The sequence below is a fragment of the Arvicola amphibius genome, chromosome 3, assembly GCF_903992535.2.
Source record: "Arvicola amphibius chromosome 3, mArvAmp1.2, whole genome shotgun sequence".
NCBI lineage: Eukaryota > Metazoa > Chordata > Mammalia > Rodentia > Cricetidae > Arvicola > Arvicola amphibius.
Genome location: NC_052049.1, coordinates 156,341,104 through 156,357,213, shown reverse-complemented (window position 1 = coordinate 156,357,213; position 16,110 = coordinate 156,341,104). Strand labels below are relative to the sequence as shown.

Below are 16,110 nucleotides of genomic sequence, written 5' to 3'. Positions count from 1 at the left end.
GCTGAAAACCGAAAAGCATGCGTTCAGCTTTTCATCAACACCGTTTAAGTGTTTTGTGGCAGGACCTCTTAATGAGCTGCAGGGTTTTGCAGCTAAAGCTGAGTCAGGAAGCTTCTCTTAGATGAGAGCACTTGCTAGCCTCTTGCAAGCAGAGCCAGACCCGAGAAATTGCTGCTACCAAGAAGCCATGCTTTACTCTATTTTTTCCCAAGCTTTCTCAAGCTTTCTGTGGATTCAATTATCCACGTTGAGCGCCATTCTGTAGAGAGGGGCTATGGGCTGCTTTCCTGCAGCCTGCTCCTGATCGCCGGCTAGCTTGTGCCCCCAAATAACGACACACAAATTGTATTCTTTTAAATACTGCCTGGCCCATTATTTTCAGCCTCTTATTCCCATCTTGATTAACCCATATCTAATAATCTGTGTAGAACCACAAAGTGGTGCCTTACCGGGAAGTTTCTAGCGTACATCCATCTTGGGCTGGAGCTTCATTGCGTCTGGCATCTCTCTCAGGAGAGGCACGGTGGTCTGTCTCATTTAGGAGAGGCATGGCATCTGACTGACCCTTCTACCTCACTTCCTCTTCCTGTTCTGTCTACTCCACCCACCTAAGGGGCGGTCTATCAAATGGGCCAGGCAGTTTCTTTATTAGCCAATGAAATCAACTCAAACAGAAGACTCTCCCACATCACAGCATGACAGGAAAATCAGGGGAACATGAGTAGCCATGGGAGGCCAAATGGAATCTTCAAGGAAAAGAAACTCCACCACAAGGTGGAGAAGGCCTGGGACAAGTGAGAAGCATCTTTAAGATCTAAAGTCTAAAATCACTCCTGGCATTTAAAAATGCTACATTAACATAATCCCACATAAGCAAACACTCCTTATGAAAATGTAGTATTGAGCTGCACAGCACTCCCACACTCCCGTTCTGAAGGAAGGCTGGGGAGAAGGTCCTCACTGGTATAGCACTGGTTTGTAATCAGACCCCAGTAACCTGTACCCCCACCAGACAACTGACCCCTTTTAAGACCCTTTCACGAGCTTAGAAGCAGAAGCTTAAAGGAGTTCTTCTGCAGGGCACTTGGGTCAGCAGGGGTATAACGGGTACTCATCACAAAATGAGGGAGAACCTTCTGGAGCCTAGCAATTACATGTCTTACATTCCTTGACATATTTTGAAAGGATGTTGTAGGCTGGTTAAAGATGAGGTATTTCTTTAAAACAGGTATCATCTGCTCTGTGACTTTGCCTAAGTGTTCCTCTATTTGTCTCTAGCTACAACACAGAAGGAAATAACATAGTTTGTCTATTATCCCATGTATTTATTTAAAAGGTAATAGATTCCTCAATAGTGCTTTTCAACACAGAACTGAATGGTTTGTATTATTTTGCTCAGAGGCAATGGATAAGGCTATGTGCAGAGAGAATGTGGGAGTTACTCTACTGGTATTAGACAAGTACCAACACTGGTGTCATACGAGTCAGAAAGGAGAGCAGAACGGTTTTCAAAGGTCACTTTCACATCCAGGAATTCCATATTCAGCCAGCTGTTTTCAGATGGTTCCACTAATTATACACTTTAAGAATCTAGCATCTCCTTCATCACAACTGGACTGCTGTCCAGATGCCCAAACAAACGCACGGCATTTGTCCCTTTCTCCTCCGGAGTGGGAATTCTGTTCTGGATTAAACATTTCTGTTTCCCATGATTTTGGTACCTATTTTTGATCAGTTTCTGAAGATGCAAAGTCTTAGAAACAAAAAACACTTGGCTGACTTCACTGTCCACTTTGTGACTTTGATGAACTACTTTCCACAGGGGCGCATTCCCTAACCAAAGATAAAAGACTGACGTGGAGACCTCCAGTTGACTCCCAGGTCAGTGATTCTCACTGCACTATTAAATGACTCAGGGTCATACAAATGTGGAGACTGTGGACAAAGGCCCTGCTTCAGACGAATCCATCTGTGAAACACTGACATCTGCTGGACCTGGAGAAGAGCACGCATCTAAGAGACAATCCTGAAAACTACAGCTGGCATTCCTCGCTTTGCAAAACATTCATCGAGGATACATGCTTCTTATCAAATCAAAGTTTCAATGTTTGTTTTCACCAAACTCGAGAAATAGTTTAAGATTACAACAATTTTTGAAATTCCTTTAGAGATTTGAAAAGTTGAGTCTATGCTGTTACGTTTTTCTATACAAAAGAAATAATCACGTTAAAAAAATATAACACAGTAACCAGCTGTGAAACATTGTGTAATCACAGCACGGAGAGTGGAGGGGTGGGATGGAGAAAGATAATAATGACTTCCAGGTGCTATCTAGCAAAACACACATACGACACACATATCCCCCCCCACTGATATATGCATTATATAAACACACATACAACACACATATCCCCCCCCACTGATATATGCATTATATAAAAAGGAAAAATATCTGCATACAATAATAACAAGTATAAACTAGTCAAAATACACTTAAAATACACTAAAGGAAATATGCAGAAGCAAGGATGGGGTACAGGGACACATGGAGGATACTATGCTAAAAAATTCTGTTAACTCTTTGGACTTACTTGTGCCTTTTTCTTATCAGCCAGTAATTCCAAATTCAATGTACCTCAGAAACTATTTACAAAAAAGTTTCTGACAGAAGAACCAATATACCAAAACATCTTAACTTACTTTCTGAATGCTTTGAATATTGAAAATTAACTTTAAAGATTTATTTTACAATTTCTAATTTTGTGTGGGTAAATGCACATGAGTACATATGGCTGTGCAGGCCAGAAGAGGGAGTTGGGCCCTTTAGAGCTGCCTGATGTGGGTACCGGAAACGGAGCTCAGGTCTTCCACAAGGTAAGTACCCACTCTTAACCGCAGAGCCATCTCTTTAGACCCGGAATAATGTAACCTTAAAAGTCACCAGAATGTTTACACTGCTGTCCTAAGACACTTAAGGGCAGTTCACAACTGAGATGTCCGTATGTACACTTAAGTGTGTATTGTCTTTTTCCTAAATGAATCTGTTTGTCATTGTCTCCCCTCCCCTTCTCCCTCTTCACCCTACTCTCTCAGTATTGGTACTCAAATGTATATTAAAAACTTTCCCAATAAACCCCAACTCTATTTCAAACTGTTTGTCCTATGAATCTTTCCTGTGATGGCATCAAGAATATTGGTTTGACTGGAGTGGAGATCTCTGCGAGGAAATCCTCAGAGATCCTCATAACAAGGCTGTGTCTTCCTCCTCTTGTGGCTGCTGCCAGTTTAGGTAATGCCATTTACAAGCCTAGAAATGAAATTCACCTGAGTATAGAGCCACAGAGCTTACTTTGTCCCCTCGACAAAAAACAAATTATTTTGCAAGTCTACAAAACTATGGCTGATAAGAACTGCTATCTACTGACCCAATACCATCCTATAATCTGTATAAAAATATATAAATAAGAGAAAAATTCCTGGGTTCCCTATATTTAGGCTTGTTATGTTAAAGCCAATGAGATGTAAGGATCTGCAGAAAAACTTCCTGCAGTAGAGACAGCTAACATTCAACCACTGCCATCAGCCCCGTTTTCCTTCTTCCTCACTACAGATACAATGGCTGGATCCACAGAAGCCATTTCACAAGTAGGAAAGAATTGCCAAGAAAATGGTAGCCCACACTTTCACCTCCTTAAACTGAGATGAAATGTGAACAACCACATGCCACTGAAAGTCTATTCTCATTGCATAAAAACAAATAATAGATAAGTCCCTTCATTGTTTAAACTATACTTTATAAGATTTCTGTTTCTTATAGTCCAATCCCATTACTAACCAGACTACAATAATCAAATATATTAACCAAAAAAGAAAATTTTAATAAATTCCAAAAGTTCTAAAGTATTTGTGCCAATATTTTCTTACTCAAGGGGAATAGATAAGAAAATAGATATGGTTAGGACATATAATAATGTTAAATATTGCTTGGGTCAATGAAGCATCTAATACTATTAAGATAAATCAGTTAACAATGAGACCAAAATCAAAATATTAATATTTTATAATATAGAAATCATATTTCTATCAAAATATTAACTACTATTACTTTTGTATTATAAATGGATGAATAAGGAATCAAGAAATAATTAAAGGTTAATAGCAAGGCCATAACAAGAACAAAATATTGATTGCTTGAATGATTTATAAAAAGAGTAGTTAAGGTGTAGATACCAAGGAGAAGAAGGGGGAAAGCAAGGAGCTGAAGGAAACAGAGGGAAGACAGAGACAGTAGGAGAGAGGAACAGGGAAGGAAAGGAAGATCCCTGGGGAGGGGAAGAAGAGCTGGGCATCACCTCTGAGTCCTTTCTTATTCCTGTCCACATGAGAAGCTCCTCATAGTCCCTGGCCCCAACCCTGAATGCTCAAGGCCTGTCTCACCCAGCTAATCCCTGACCAGCCCTTTCCTCCTTCACCAATCACCCTCACCAACACTGATACTCCCCACCCCACCTATCCACTGGACCCCTGGCCCTCTATATCCTTAACCCCTCAGCATGGTAACCACAGCAAGAGTTAAGAAAATAAATCTACTGAGCAAAGCACAGGTGTTTCAATGTTCTCTGGAGTTAGGCCAGTGGTTCTCAACCTGGAGGTTGAACGATGCTTTCACAGGGTCACATATCAGATAATTTGCATATCAGACATTTATATCATGATTCTAACAGTAGAAAAATTAAATTTCTGCAGTAGCAACAAAAATAATTTATGGTTGGGCGATACCATGACATGAGGAACTGTATTAAAGAGCCTCAGCGTTATGAATGTTGAGATTCACGGAGTTAGGCATCACTGAATTAGTTTTCTTGCCTATTTTATACTATGCTAGAAATAAAGTCCAGCTGTGACTCTATCAGAAGAAGAGACCATTCAATAAATACCACATATGGTTAGTACTTCATGACAACAACGAATATTCTTTTCTAAAAAATACCAAACTGCTAGCCTCACATGCATGAAGAGAAGACCTGGGTTCGATCCCCCCATATGGCATAAACAAAGAATAGTTGTAAACACCTGACATCAAAGTCCTTGCTAGGTAGACACAAAGGAGCAGAAGTCTATAAGGTTAAGGCCATGACACTGGCTAGGATTTGAGAAGGAACTGAAGGTGCGAGGTTGATCGGCAGTTATGATTCACCAGACAAGCTTTAATATATATAATTCAGTTTTAATAAAGGAAAGGAAAGGGAACTTACAAATCCAAGGTTCCAGCGAGGAGGGCAGGAAAACAAAGAGCAGGCGGGCCACAGGCCCGTAAGATTTTATAAGTCAATATTAGCCTAAGGGGGACACGCCTAAGAGGGACACGCCTAAGAAGGACACACCTTTAGACCAAGGGGGACACGCCTTTAGACCAAGGGGGACACGCCTTACAAAACAAGGTTTTTGGCTAGGCTTCCCCTTCAAGGAACTGGGCAGAGTGGTTCACAGTCAGTCTCAGCTTTGGAAACAGATGTTCAGGATTATAAGTACAAGGCCAATCTAGACAACAGACTCCATTTCCCTCTCACCCTAAAGAAAGACGGAAGACTCCAGCAGTCAGGGAAGGGTGACATTCAGTCGAGGTAAACAGATGAATGAAGGCATTGAACCCAACCCCCCCAAAAAGAAGGGGAAAAATATTAAACACCTCCTTTCTTCTTCCTTGCCATAGAATCTGGAATTATTTTCTAGGCAAGGAAAACGACTTCCACATGGTAGAGTAATGCTATGTTGAGGTAAGGTCACATTTGCAAGAATATTTAAAGAAAGGCAGCTAGTGAGTAGGCTTCATTACCCTGTGGAAAAGAATTCAGCGTCTGTTAAGGTCATCAGAGGCGAAAGCAAACTCATTTACAGATAAGGTTTATGTAAAACCTCCTTTTACTCTGATTTTTCAATTAAAAAAATTTCTAACACAATTTCTAGGAAATACTGCAACATATTGTAACTAATTTTATTAATTGATTACTTCTTTTTAAAAGACTGGGGCTTCTAATAATTGAATATGTACATAAACTTAAACCTAATCGTACTTTTATGGTTTTACTCACAGGCAATAAGAAAGGAATGGGAAAAGTACTCTAAGTGCTTCAGGTTTACAAAGAAAGAGTTCTGCGCCACCAGGCTTAGTCCTTCAGAGAAAAAGCAAGTGTTTATAGCACATTCATGACTCATTGTGCCTAAACAGACATTCAGCAGGCTAACCCACTTGGCAAGGGTTGGCCACAATCCCTAAGGGAAGGATCTTTTCATCTCAAGGCACTGGGAGTTAAACAGAAGTAAATCACCGCTTGGGAAAATCAGGATGTATTCTACAGTCGCTGCTACAGAAGATAAAATAGAACGTTCTGAAACAGATCCAGGGAAACCTAACAAGCGCACACCTACCGTTCAAATTAAAATCCAAAGCTGACTTCTCTGTGCTTAGTTGAGTACAAAACGGCTACAGGAAGAGATGAATGCGTGAGCAGCTCGTGAGCTAGTGTGCAAGAAGCAGCGGTTCACTTTCCAGCTCGGCACAAACTGAGCATGGTGGCAGATGCCTGAAATCTAAGCATCTGGACGGTAGATGTGGTAGGAGCATGAATTCACAGCCACCCTCAGCTACTCAGTAAGCTCGAGACCTGCCTGGGCCACCTGAGCCCTCACTGCAAAAGAGAGATGCACTAGAGTGGAAAACAGAGAACTGGATGGCCTCCCACTCTCGTTAACTGCCTGTATGTCCTTTAAAAAGTCACTCCACCTCTCTGGGCTACAGCTAACTCACTAGAATACAGGGGAGACTGTACAAGGATTGTGTGGATTTGGTCTGCTTTCTAATTTCTAATTTTCCTGCTTTACAAATTTCTAAATCTGAAGGAAATTTCCTCTCTGGTCCAGGGAAGGAAGCCACCCCAACTGCCATCACGACAGAGAATGTACAAAAGCACACATAAAAATGACAGCTGTTTATTTTTAGCTAAGACAAGCTATTTCAAAAATTCAAAAAAAATTTAATTAATAACATTTCTGTTGTATAAAGGAGACATTGTAAGACTCCAAAATTAATCTGCAAGCTCCACCTGCCCAAAGACCAAGTAAACTCCTGGGATGCCGGGAGTTGTACAAAGCCCTACGGAAAATATGGTGACTGAAGAGATTTGTCCTTAAAAAGGGCTGACAACGAGTCCGTCTTGGTCAGTACTTGGCTCGAAACTGTGGAAGTGGTTTTTCTCTTTCGAATTTCAGAATTAACAAGATGGCTACAGGTTGGCAAGCATACTTCCTGTAAGACAAAGGCTGTTACAAACCACATCAAATGCCAACCACGTGGGAGCTTTAGCAACGTACTTCTTCGTTTAGCAAGATCTATACCGAAACCAAAAGTTCTCCTGAGCAGATGGTAGTCATCTGCACGGCAGTGTCCCCGAGTTACCACCAGCTCGCTGAGAACGCTGTACACGCTGTAGCTGGGACAGTCTGGCCTGGTTCTTGGGCCTAGGTGCTGCCCCAGGCTTTCAGTCTAAAAATTAACACATTTGTTTGACCTACAAAAGAAGAGATATGGCAGGTATGTTATCTTCATTTGATCTGGGGCCTAACAACCCAATGTACCTAGGGGCCAGTGTACCCCTGGGGTACAGAAAGAAGCATGGTGGAGTAGGTCACCTTGACACAAACAAGCTGTAATCACCTGGCAGGAACAAAGATGTTCTGAAGAGAGAAGGTTGTGGTCATTCCTGTGGCTGTCAGACAACTGAAACAGTCACCCGCAGGGAACTGAATTTCTCTAGAAATGTCATGCGCAAGTGGGGAAAGGCCTGGTGCCCGTCAGAGGAGGAGCTCTTTTCTGCTTTTCACTACCGCTTGTCCTTTCATGGAGAATTGGGGATGGGTGGCCAAGCCTGCTTGTTGAGCCTTCGAGAACCCAGGCTTTTGACCCTAAACACTCCAGTAACAAAACTGCAGGTTTTATTTCTTATCAGCCTTAACACAACAAATGCAGTGTTAACAGACCTTTAGCACGATAAATACACAAGGTACCCACGCCAGTTCCCAGCCTCCACTGCAGATCTGCCAGCATCAGCAGCCAGAGAGCATTTCATGTTTCTCTTAACTCAGCGACTTTCCCAAGACCAGTCCGGAGAGAAGATAAATTTCAAGACTATCTCCCAGGAAGGCCCTGCCCAACCCAGGGATAATGTTGACGTTTTACACATGATATAAGTTTAAAAATCACAGCAACTATAAAACAATTCCCATGCATTGCTTGTAACTTTAAAATTTCAGATTTTCTTTCATGGTTATAAAGGACTGATCGTCTATTCATTGATATAAGCATTCTTTGAATTTATAATAAATACTGGATTCACTTCGAAAAATTTCCAGTATGAATCTACATGTTGCTAGAATTGTTGAAGTCAGAGCACAGATCCTGGCAACCAGAACAAGTCAGGCTCAGTCGCTGCCCTCAGTAGGTTAATCAAACAGACAATAATAAAAAGCAGAGAAAGATTAATCCAATGTGGCCACATTGAGAAGAAAAAGAAATAAAGAGATTCAATAAACTCTGTCGTACGCAATCCTTCTTCAGGTCTTGCCATGAGGTTTATATTTATTTTCTTGCATGCATTACTTATTTCACTAGTTATTCAGTTAGTCATGAAGGAGGGCAACACATGCTACAGAACATGTAGGGAGTCAGAAGTCAAGTTGCATGAGTCTCCATTCGGGTTCCAGGATCAAATTCAAGTCCTCAACGTAGTGAAAAGCAACCTTTACTTACTGAGCCATCTCGCCAGTCCCAAAGTTTATGTTTAAATAGCAGGCAAGAGTTGTATATAAATAAACAGTCCCACTCCGGTTGGGGTCATTGCCCCATCACTGAGCCAGCCCTAGTCTCTCACGCAAGGTAGTCTGGAAAGATGTCAGAACTGTGTGGCATCTCTTCCTGGCAGACAAATTCCTTCTCTGGCTGGCATGGGCTTCAGTTTTTTTCTATCTCTTGGCATTGGTTTTCTGGGGAAATTCCAATTTGGGGGACCACTGCTTCAGTAACCTGATAGCTGAAGAAAAGGCACTGCATGTCTCCTTAGACCTCTCTTCATCCCTGCCAGAATGGCTATACACACTATAAACCACATGATACTAGGGTACCAGAGGCAGAGTATCCTAGACCAAGATCTTGGCCCCTAAAGAGATTAAGTGTACTAGCACAAAAGGAAATAATGAAGCATGGGGGATCAATAGTAAGCGCCAAAGATTTAAGAATCACAGAAGAAAAAGACTAGGATCTTGAGAGAGCCAGGGAAAATACTCAGCACTTAATGATGATGGCTTTATTTTATTGATTCCTCATGACAACACACTGTATAGTATTTAATTGTATATCATCCTACTTTACCCTGTTACAAAACAGTTTTAGTATTCCCAACTCTGGGGTGCTTTCATATATTAAGTAATTTGCCCAACTGGTAAGGAAGTGAACCCAGATTGCAACTTGAGAGAGCCAGTGATCTCAGGCACTTGACTGCAAAATTCTATCCTGAAGAAATGGATGACATGCTCTAGCCTGGGAAACAGCAAGCCACACTTTCACAGCCAAACAGCAGCCACAGCAGCAAGGGCACCTTCACTGAGCGCCTGCCACGCCCTTCCTACCTCTTAGCCATTATCTCCCTGAAGCTCTGTAACAGCCCATGGCAGGCTTCAAGGGCTCCATGTCCCTATGAGATATCTGAAACTCGAGTTCAGGGGCTGAAGTCGCACAGCGAGAAAGGAGTAAAACTAGAGATCAGTCCTGAATCTCTCACTGCCCACTGTTAGGAAATGCTGTCCTTCAGCAGAAGGACAGGAACCACAAGCACTGGGGAGGAGCAGGGAGCATGGGGAAATACCAGTTCAAACAGTGGCCTGAACTTTGGAGTTGTCCAGTGTCGCTGCTTTTGGCTATAGCAGATCAGCAGCAAATACTTTCAGCCAGAGATATAGATGATCACAGTGTACAAGAAAAGACCTAACAGATGGGTAAGCTGTGTAAAAAGGCAACTGAGAGGAATTAATAGAATGAGGGAACCAGTTTGAAATTCTTTCCAGGAGAAAATATGTAAAGGGTCAAAAGCTAGAGACAAAGATGGCTGGGCTTCGAAGCAGGAAATAGAAACTTTACAAAGTGGGACTGAGGAAATGTCTGAGTGGCTAAGAATGTTTGCTGCATAAACGTGAGGCCCTGATCTCAAACCCTAGCACCAATGGAAAAAGCCAGGTGTGGCTGTGTCTGTAACCCAGAATTAGGAAGCAAAAGAAACGGGAAGATTAACTGGGGCTTGCCAGCGTAGTTCCAGACTCAGTGAGAGACTCTGCTTCAGAGCAATAGTGTAGAGAGTGAGAGAGCAGGAATGCAACATCATCCTGTGGCTTCTACTCCTGTGCATGGGCATACACACTAGTCCACATACAAATACACATACCACATGCATGCACCGCATACAAATACAAGGCAAAGAAAAATCTGATAATACTTGATTATTACATGGTAAAAAAAAAAAGAGAGACAAGAATAATTTTATGGGCACAAGCTAGCTATGAACAGAAATATAATAAAAAGAATAAATTTAGAAATATGGAATTCAGGAATAGTGGGACATCTTGATGTTTAACACAAAGCTGACCAGGACAGCTCAGAGAAGAGGAGCTATGACATGCAAGCAAACACCAGCCTCTGTGAGAACAAAAGGCTAGTTGGTGCCACTACTGTGGGAACTAAGTCTCCATCATGCTTCTCACAGATACTCAGCTCAGTCTGTGGGTTGCGAATTTTTCTCAGGTCAAATGACCCTTTCACAAAGGTTGGAATATAGGATATTTACATTACAATTCATAAAAGTAGCAAAGTTACAGTTATGAAATAGCATTGAAAATAATGTTATGGTTGGGGTCACTGCAACATGAGGAACTATATTAAAGGCTTGCAGCATTACGAAGGTTGAGATCCACGGGACTAAGTGCTTAATCAATATTTACCAGCCAAATGGCTATGTAAGTCTATAATCCTTGAAGGCTGAGGCAGGTGGATTGTGAATTCAAAACCAGCCTGGGCTACACAATGTCTGTCTTAGTAGGGGTTTCTTTTGCTGTGGAGAGATGCCATGACCATGGCAACACTTATAAAGGAGAAACATTTGATTGGTGGCTTACACTTTCAGAGGTTCGGTCCACTATCATTATGGCGGGACATGGCGGCATGCAGGCAGACATGGTGCTGGAGAGGTAGCTAAGTTCTACATCTTGCACAGGAAACACAAAGTGGTCTGAGACATTTTTTGAGTATGGCTTAAGCATATATGAGACTCAAAGGCCACCTCCACAGTGACACACTTCCTCCAATAAGGCCTCAGCCACTTTAACAAAGTTTTATCTCCTAATAGTGTCACTTCCTTTGGGGACCATTTTCTTTTAAATCACCACACCATCTCAAAACAAAACAAACCAAGATAAGATAGAACATTTTCACATTTTTTGTGACACAATTCAAATTTCTTTAGCCTATCACGACTTTGTGGTGACTTTTATTTATTTGCATGAAACCTATGCCCACTGTCTTCACCATAATCTTGCAGGTACCCACAATCCTAATAAAGAAGGAAACAGGGCAGCTGAATGGGAACTCTTCTCAATGAGTGACTCTAGCCTCCCCCAAAGTACTGACCTGCTCAACCTAGAGGGGTATATTCATAGACCCTGCCCCCTATGGTGTCCCTTTAATACTATAAAATGTTACAGTGGAGTGCTATAAAATCATTAAAGTCACCTATTTAAGTTGTATCTTGGGTATTCTCACACAGACATGAATTCTTAAAATGTCTCAGAAAAAAATCAAACAATAAAACCATCACTAAACGTTATAGGCAAGGGTCTGTTCTCCAGGATCTCAGAAATGGTTAACAGTACGGGGAGTCTGACTACTGACAGTGACGTATCCATTCTCTTTTGTTCTAGAACAGCATATGCCACTCTCACCTCAGCCCCCGCCCCCCATTCAGCTTAGTGGTTGAAGAGGGGCTGGAGAGGTGGTCATAGGCCCTCGTCCCTGACCACGGAAAGCCAGTCAGAAATGGTCATGTACAACCCAGGCCGTGGGGAAATGAGAGTTAAGACCAAGATTTTATTGAGACTGTTAGAAAACCAGACTTGCTCTCTTCTGCTGGAAATTCTAGCTGAAAAGGTGATCTCCAAGTCCAAGCTAAGGACCAAGGACCACAGTAGACATGAAGCTATTGCAGATACAGAGTCACAGCAAAGACAGACTGACTCCTAAGGACACCAACCAATCCAGACACATTTAAGGCTGGCTGTTCTGTGCAGTCTTCAGTTTCTGCCCCAATATTATCCTACCTGTGTTTAAGCCAAGTTGATTAAGGTTGAATCAGGCTATAAATTCTCTGTGGAAGAACTCCCAGCTGATCAAATTGTCTAGGTAGCTCTAAGTTTAAATTCAATCAAGATATAGCCCCTCTATTTCATTTACCAGCTGGGTTAGTATGCTGTAAACCTAAAACAACAATGCCTTGTGTAAACTTTTTGCTTGAGAACTCATAATTGCAACTGAGGGTACATAAGTTCACCCCTTTCTAAACCGAGATAACACAAGCAAACCAGGAAGACGAGCAGACCACAAAGGCTGCAGCAAAGGCAATCTGAGCTCCAATCAGCTCATCTCAAACAGGGAAGCTCACCTTTATGCTTTAGCACTGAACTTGCCGCATTCTAAACTGCTGATGTAAGTAAAACTGCACACTGAGAACATGACGTTAGGAAGAAACAAATAGCGAGCCTGCCTGCTCAGACATTTCCACAAGCAACAGCAGCGATCTCTCTGCCTTATACCACAAGTGAGAGAATCTAAAGTATCATACTCCATTCCAATGCAATGTGGGTTGCAAGTATCACGGGAGCAAAAAAAAAAAAAAAAAAAAAAAGCCATCGATGCTACAAACACGGCATGAATAAAGAGCAGAGGGTGAAAATGAGTAAACCCATATTGGGAATGCACATTTTCAAGACCAACTCCTGAACTTCAATGTTTTCAATATTCAGCATTCTTTTTACTTGATACTTACGTTTGATGTATAAAACACTCAAAGGCATCAATTCCCCCAAACTAGCCAAGCCCGACCACACTTAGTATCTAAGATCAAAGATACAGGCTGCATCTAGGTAAGTGTTTTGGTGTGAGAAATGAAGCCTTACCAGTGGATAAGGCCTCCTCCCGAACATCCCCTTCACTAGGCTGATGAATGTTCCAGGATGTTTTTGGAAGTAAAGAGATCTCTTCAGGTGATGCCAATCTCACCATGTCCATGTGATTGCTCTGGAATTGGTACCGAGGGATAAAGCAGATTTTGCCTTGTTTGAAAATGTCCTTGATTATCTCTTCTGTCTCAATTTCATCTTGCATGCTCAAAAAGATGGAAATTCTTTTGGAATTTTGATACTGACTGTGGGCAATCACCTAAGTGGGAAATGAAAGCAATTATAATTTTTAGGACTATATTTTTCATAAAACAGTAACTCCTCTGACCAATTTCTCCCTTTCATCACAGCTTTCTCCAAGTAAAGTAATACAGTGAATTCATGCTATGTTCTGATGCCTACTTTTTATTTCAGGACTCAAGATTTGTATATTTGATGATCCGTTTACCTCTCTGCTAGGTCTACTGTCTGCATCATTAAGAAGACAAGAAGTAGAAAAGTTGTCTGTCTCCAGAATTCCTGAAGTGATCCCAGTTCCCAGTACATGTAAAAGACTTTCTGGTTTATTTTCTATTTGGAATTTGGATTCACTCATTTTCCAAACTTTGGATTGTTGAACATTTCTCCCATCAATTTTACCCATGTAAGCTTAACTTTCCTGACCTCTGCAGAACCTTTCCTACATTTAGAGTGATACACAACTCAGCACTTCAGTCAATATGAGGTAAGTCATGAGTCAATCACTGCTTCTGTGTCCTAAATAAAGGATTTTGAATCAGTTCACAAGCTCCCACAGAGACCATGCTTTATAACAGTCTCTTAGCTCTACCAATGCTACTCCATTCAAGAGGATTCATTAAAATGGGGCCAAGGGGCTCCTGGTATAAGAATCCTTATTTAGTGGAATACCTCATGAGGCAAAAGAAGCTAAGTTTTAACCCTAGGAACTTACCCAGACTCAGAAGCTGGCCCTTAACTCCCTTTTGTTCTCCATTCCTTTTCTGCTCTCCCCTGTCCTCCAAGCTAAAGGAAGGACAACACAAAAGCCGCTTACAGTATGACTGGCAGGAAGATACAAGTAAAGAAAGCCAAGTTACATTTAATACAAAGGAAGAGAGAAGTCAAGCAAAGCATATCAAATTGGGGCTACAAAAGAAAGTCAACCCCTGGTTTCTGAAAAGCTGTAAAGCTGTCAGGAGGCTTGGCAGAGGCGGAACAAATGGAAAGGGGGCTGCCCAGATTTGGAGTAGGCCTAAGACTTTGACACCATTTATTATATGAGAAAGTATTTCTCTTAATCTCTCTAACTCAGAGCAGAGAGAACCAAGAGCTGAATAAGCAGTAAGATTCGCAGCTGGAGTTCAGTGTGAGACTATGCATATGCATTTGCCTGTCTTCCTTCAAGCCCATCTACACGCTATTTGTTAAGAAGGGAGGATAAAAGGGAATTCATCGTAACAATGAAGACAAAGAAGCAGAAATCTAAGTCCTGCAAGACAGAGGGAGGGAGAGACAGTATTTACAGACAAAGCAGCTCTAAAATATGGACACAGGAGAAAGGCAGAATCCATTCTTCTCTTAGAATTCTAACCTGTGCCTACAAAAGCAGAGGGAATCTTGTAGCCAACACACTTCCATTCATAAATATGTACAGATAAGGGCCAGGGATTTCATTCAGCGATAGAAGGCTTTTCTACCATCTGCACAGGGAGACAAATTAGGAAAAAAAAAAAAAAGGAAAAATGTTCAGAGTCACAGAAGATCAATCCAGACTTTTTACTTTCTAATTAATTTATTTTCTAATTCCTGAAAGATCCAAAGGAAAACCAGTAATCAAGATGTGGTGGCTGAGTAAGATTGAATACCATAGGCTCATACATTTGAATGGGTTGTTCCCATTTGCTGAACTATCTAGGAAGGATTAGGAGGTGTGTACCTTCTTGTAGAAGGCGTGTCACTCAGGGTGGGCTGTAGAGGGAATAAAGTCCTTATACTCACAGATGAGCAGAAGGGAAACCAGGATGTTAAACACTAAGGGTTGTCTCTTCCTTCAAAGGAAGAGATGTATCATTTGTTTTCTGCCCAGGAGGCTGGGAATGGATTTGATTAATAGCCTGGTGGTCTCTGAACTATCTCTATCATCAGACCACACACGGATCTCCCATATTCTTATGTTTGTCTCAGTCACCCACTCTAGACCCTTATCTTGAGCACTGTTTCTCAGCCATTGGAACCCACCTTTACGGGAGATGTCACACGTGCTTTACAAATGGGCGCAAAGGTGGTTAACAGCCTGGTGACCTTTGCACTATCTGGATGACCAACAGCACCCCAGATCTTTTCCAGACCTTTAACGTGTCACATCTGGTCAATGTATACAAAGCATCTTAATGGGGAAGACACATGGACCTTGGAAAGAGTTTCAATGTAACCATGTCTTAATTATGGTACACATGGGACTGAACTAATTATCACCAGAAAACTTTCCCCCAAAATGTGCTGTACTTAAATATGCCTTTGGGATTATGGAGATCCCTAGAGTAGGCTTTGAGGTTTCAAAATCCCATAGTCCATGGCAAATCCAGTCTCTCTCTCTCTCTCTCTCTCTCTCTCTCTCTCTCTCTCTCTCTCTCTCTCTCTCTCTCTCTCTCTCTCTCTCTCTCCTGCTCTATCCTCTTTTTCCTCTCTCTCTCTCCCTCCCTCCCTCTCTTCATCTTGTGGATATGGTGTAAGCTTTCATCCATGATTCCCACTATGATGATTACAGACTAGCCTTCTGAAACTGTAAGCAAGCCCCAAATAAAATGCTTCTTTTTCTTTTCTTTTCTTTTTTTAAGT

The 16,110-nt window shown here is 41.7% G+C and overlaps 1 protein-coding gene across 9 annotated transcripts in view; it reads right to left on the bottom strand.

Annotated features, from left to right (window-relative positions):
- The window catches only part of Mthfs (methenyltetrahydrofolate synthetase), a 33,056-nt gene that overhangs the window by 15,588 nt on the left and 1,358 nt on the right, over positions 1-16,110 (bottom strand). For 2 of the 9 annotated variants that reach the window (XM_038321612.1, XM_038321611.1), the window contains exons 2-4: positions 14,864-14,972; positions 14,225-14,333; positions 13,270-13,531 (exon numbers count right to left, since the gene is read on the bottom strand). In XM_038321612.1, the coding sequence (XP_038177540.1) occupies positions 13,270-13,477 (208 nt within the window). In that variant the 5' untranslated portion in view covers positions 13,478-13,531; positions 14,225-14,333; positions 14,864-14,972. The remainder of the gene's footprint in view (positions 1-13,269; positions 13,532-14,224; positions 14,334-14,863; positions 14,973-16,110) is intronic. The other 7 variants (XM_038321614.1, XM_038321613.1, XM_038321618.1 and 4 more) reach the window with 4 other exon arrangements.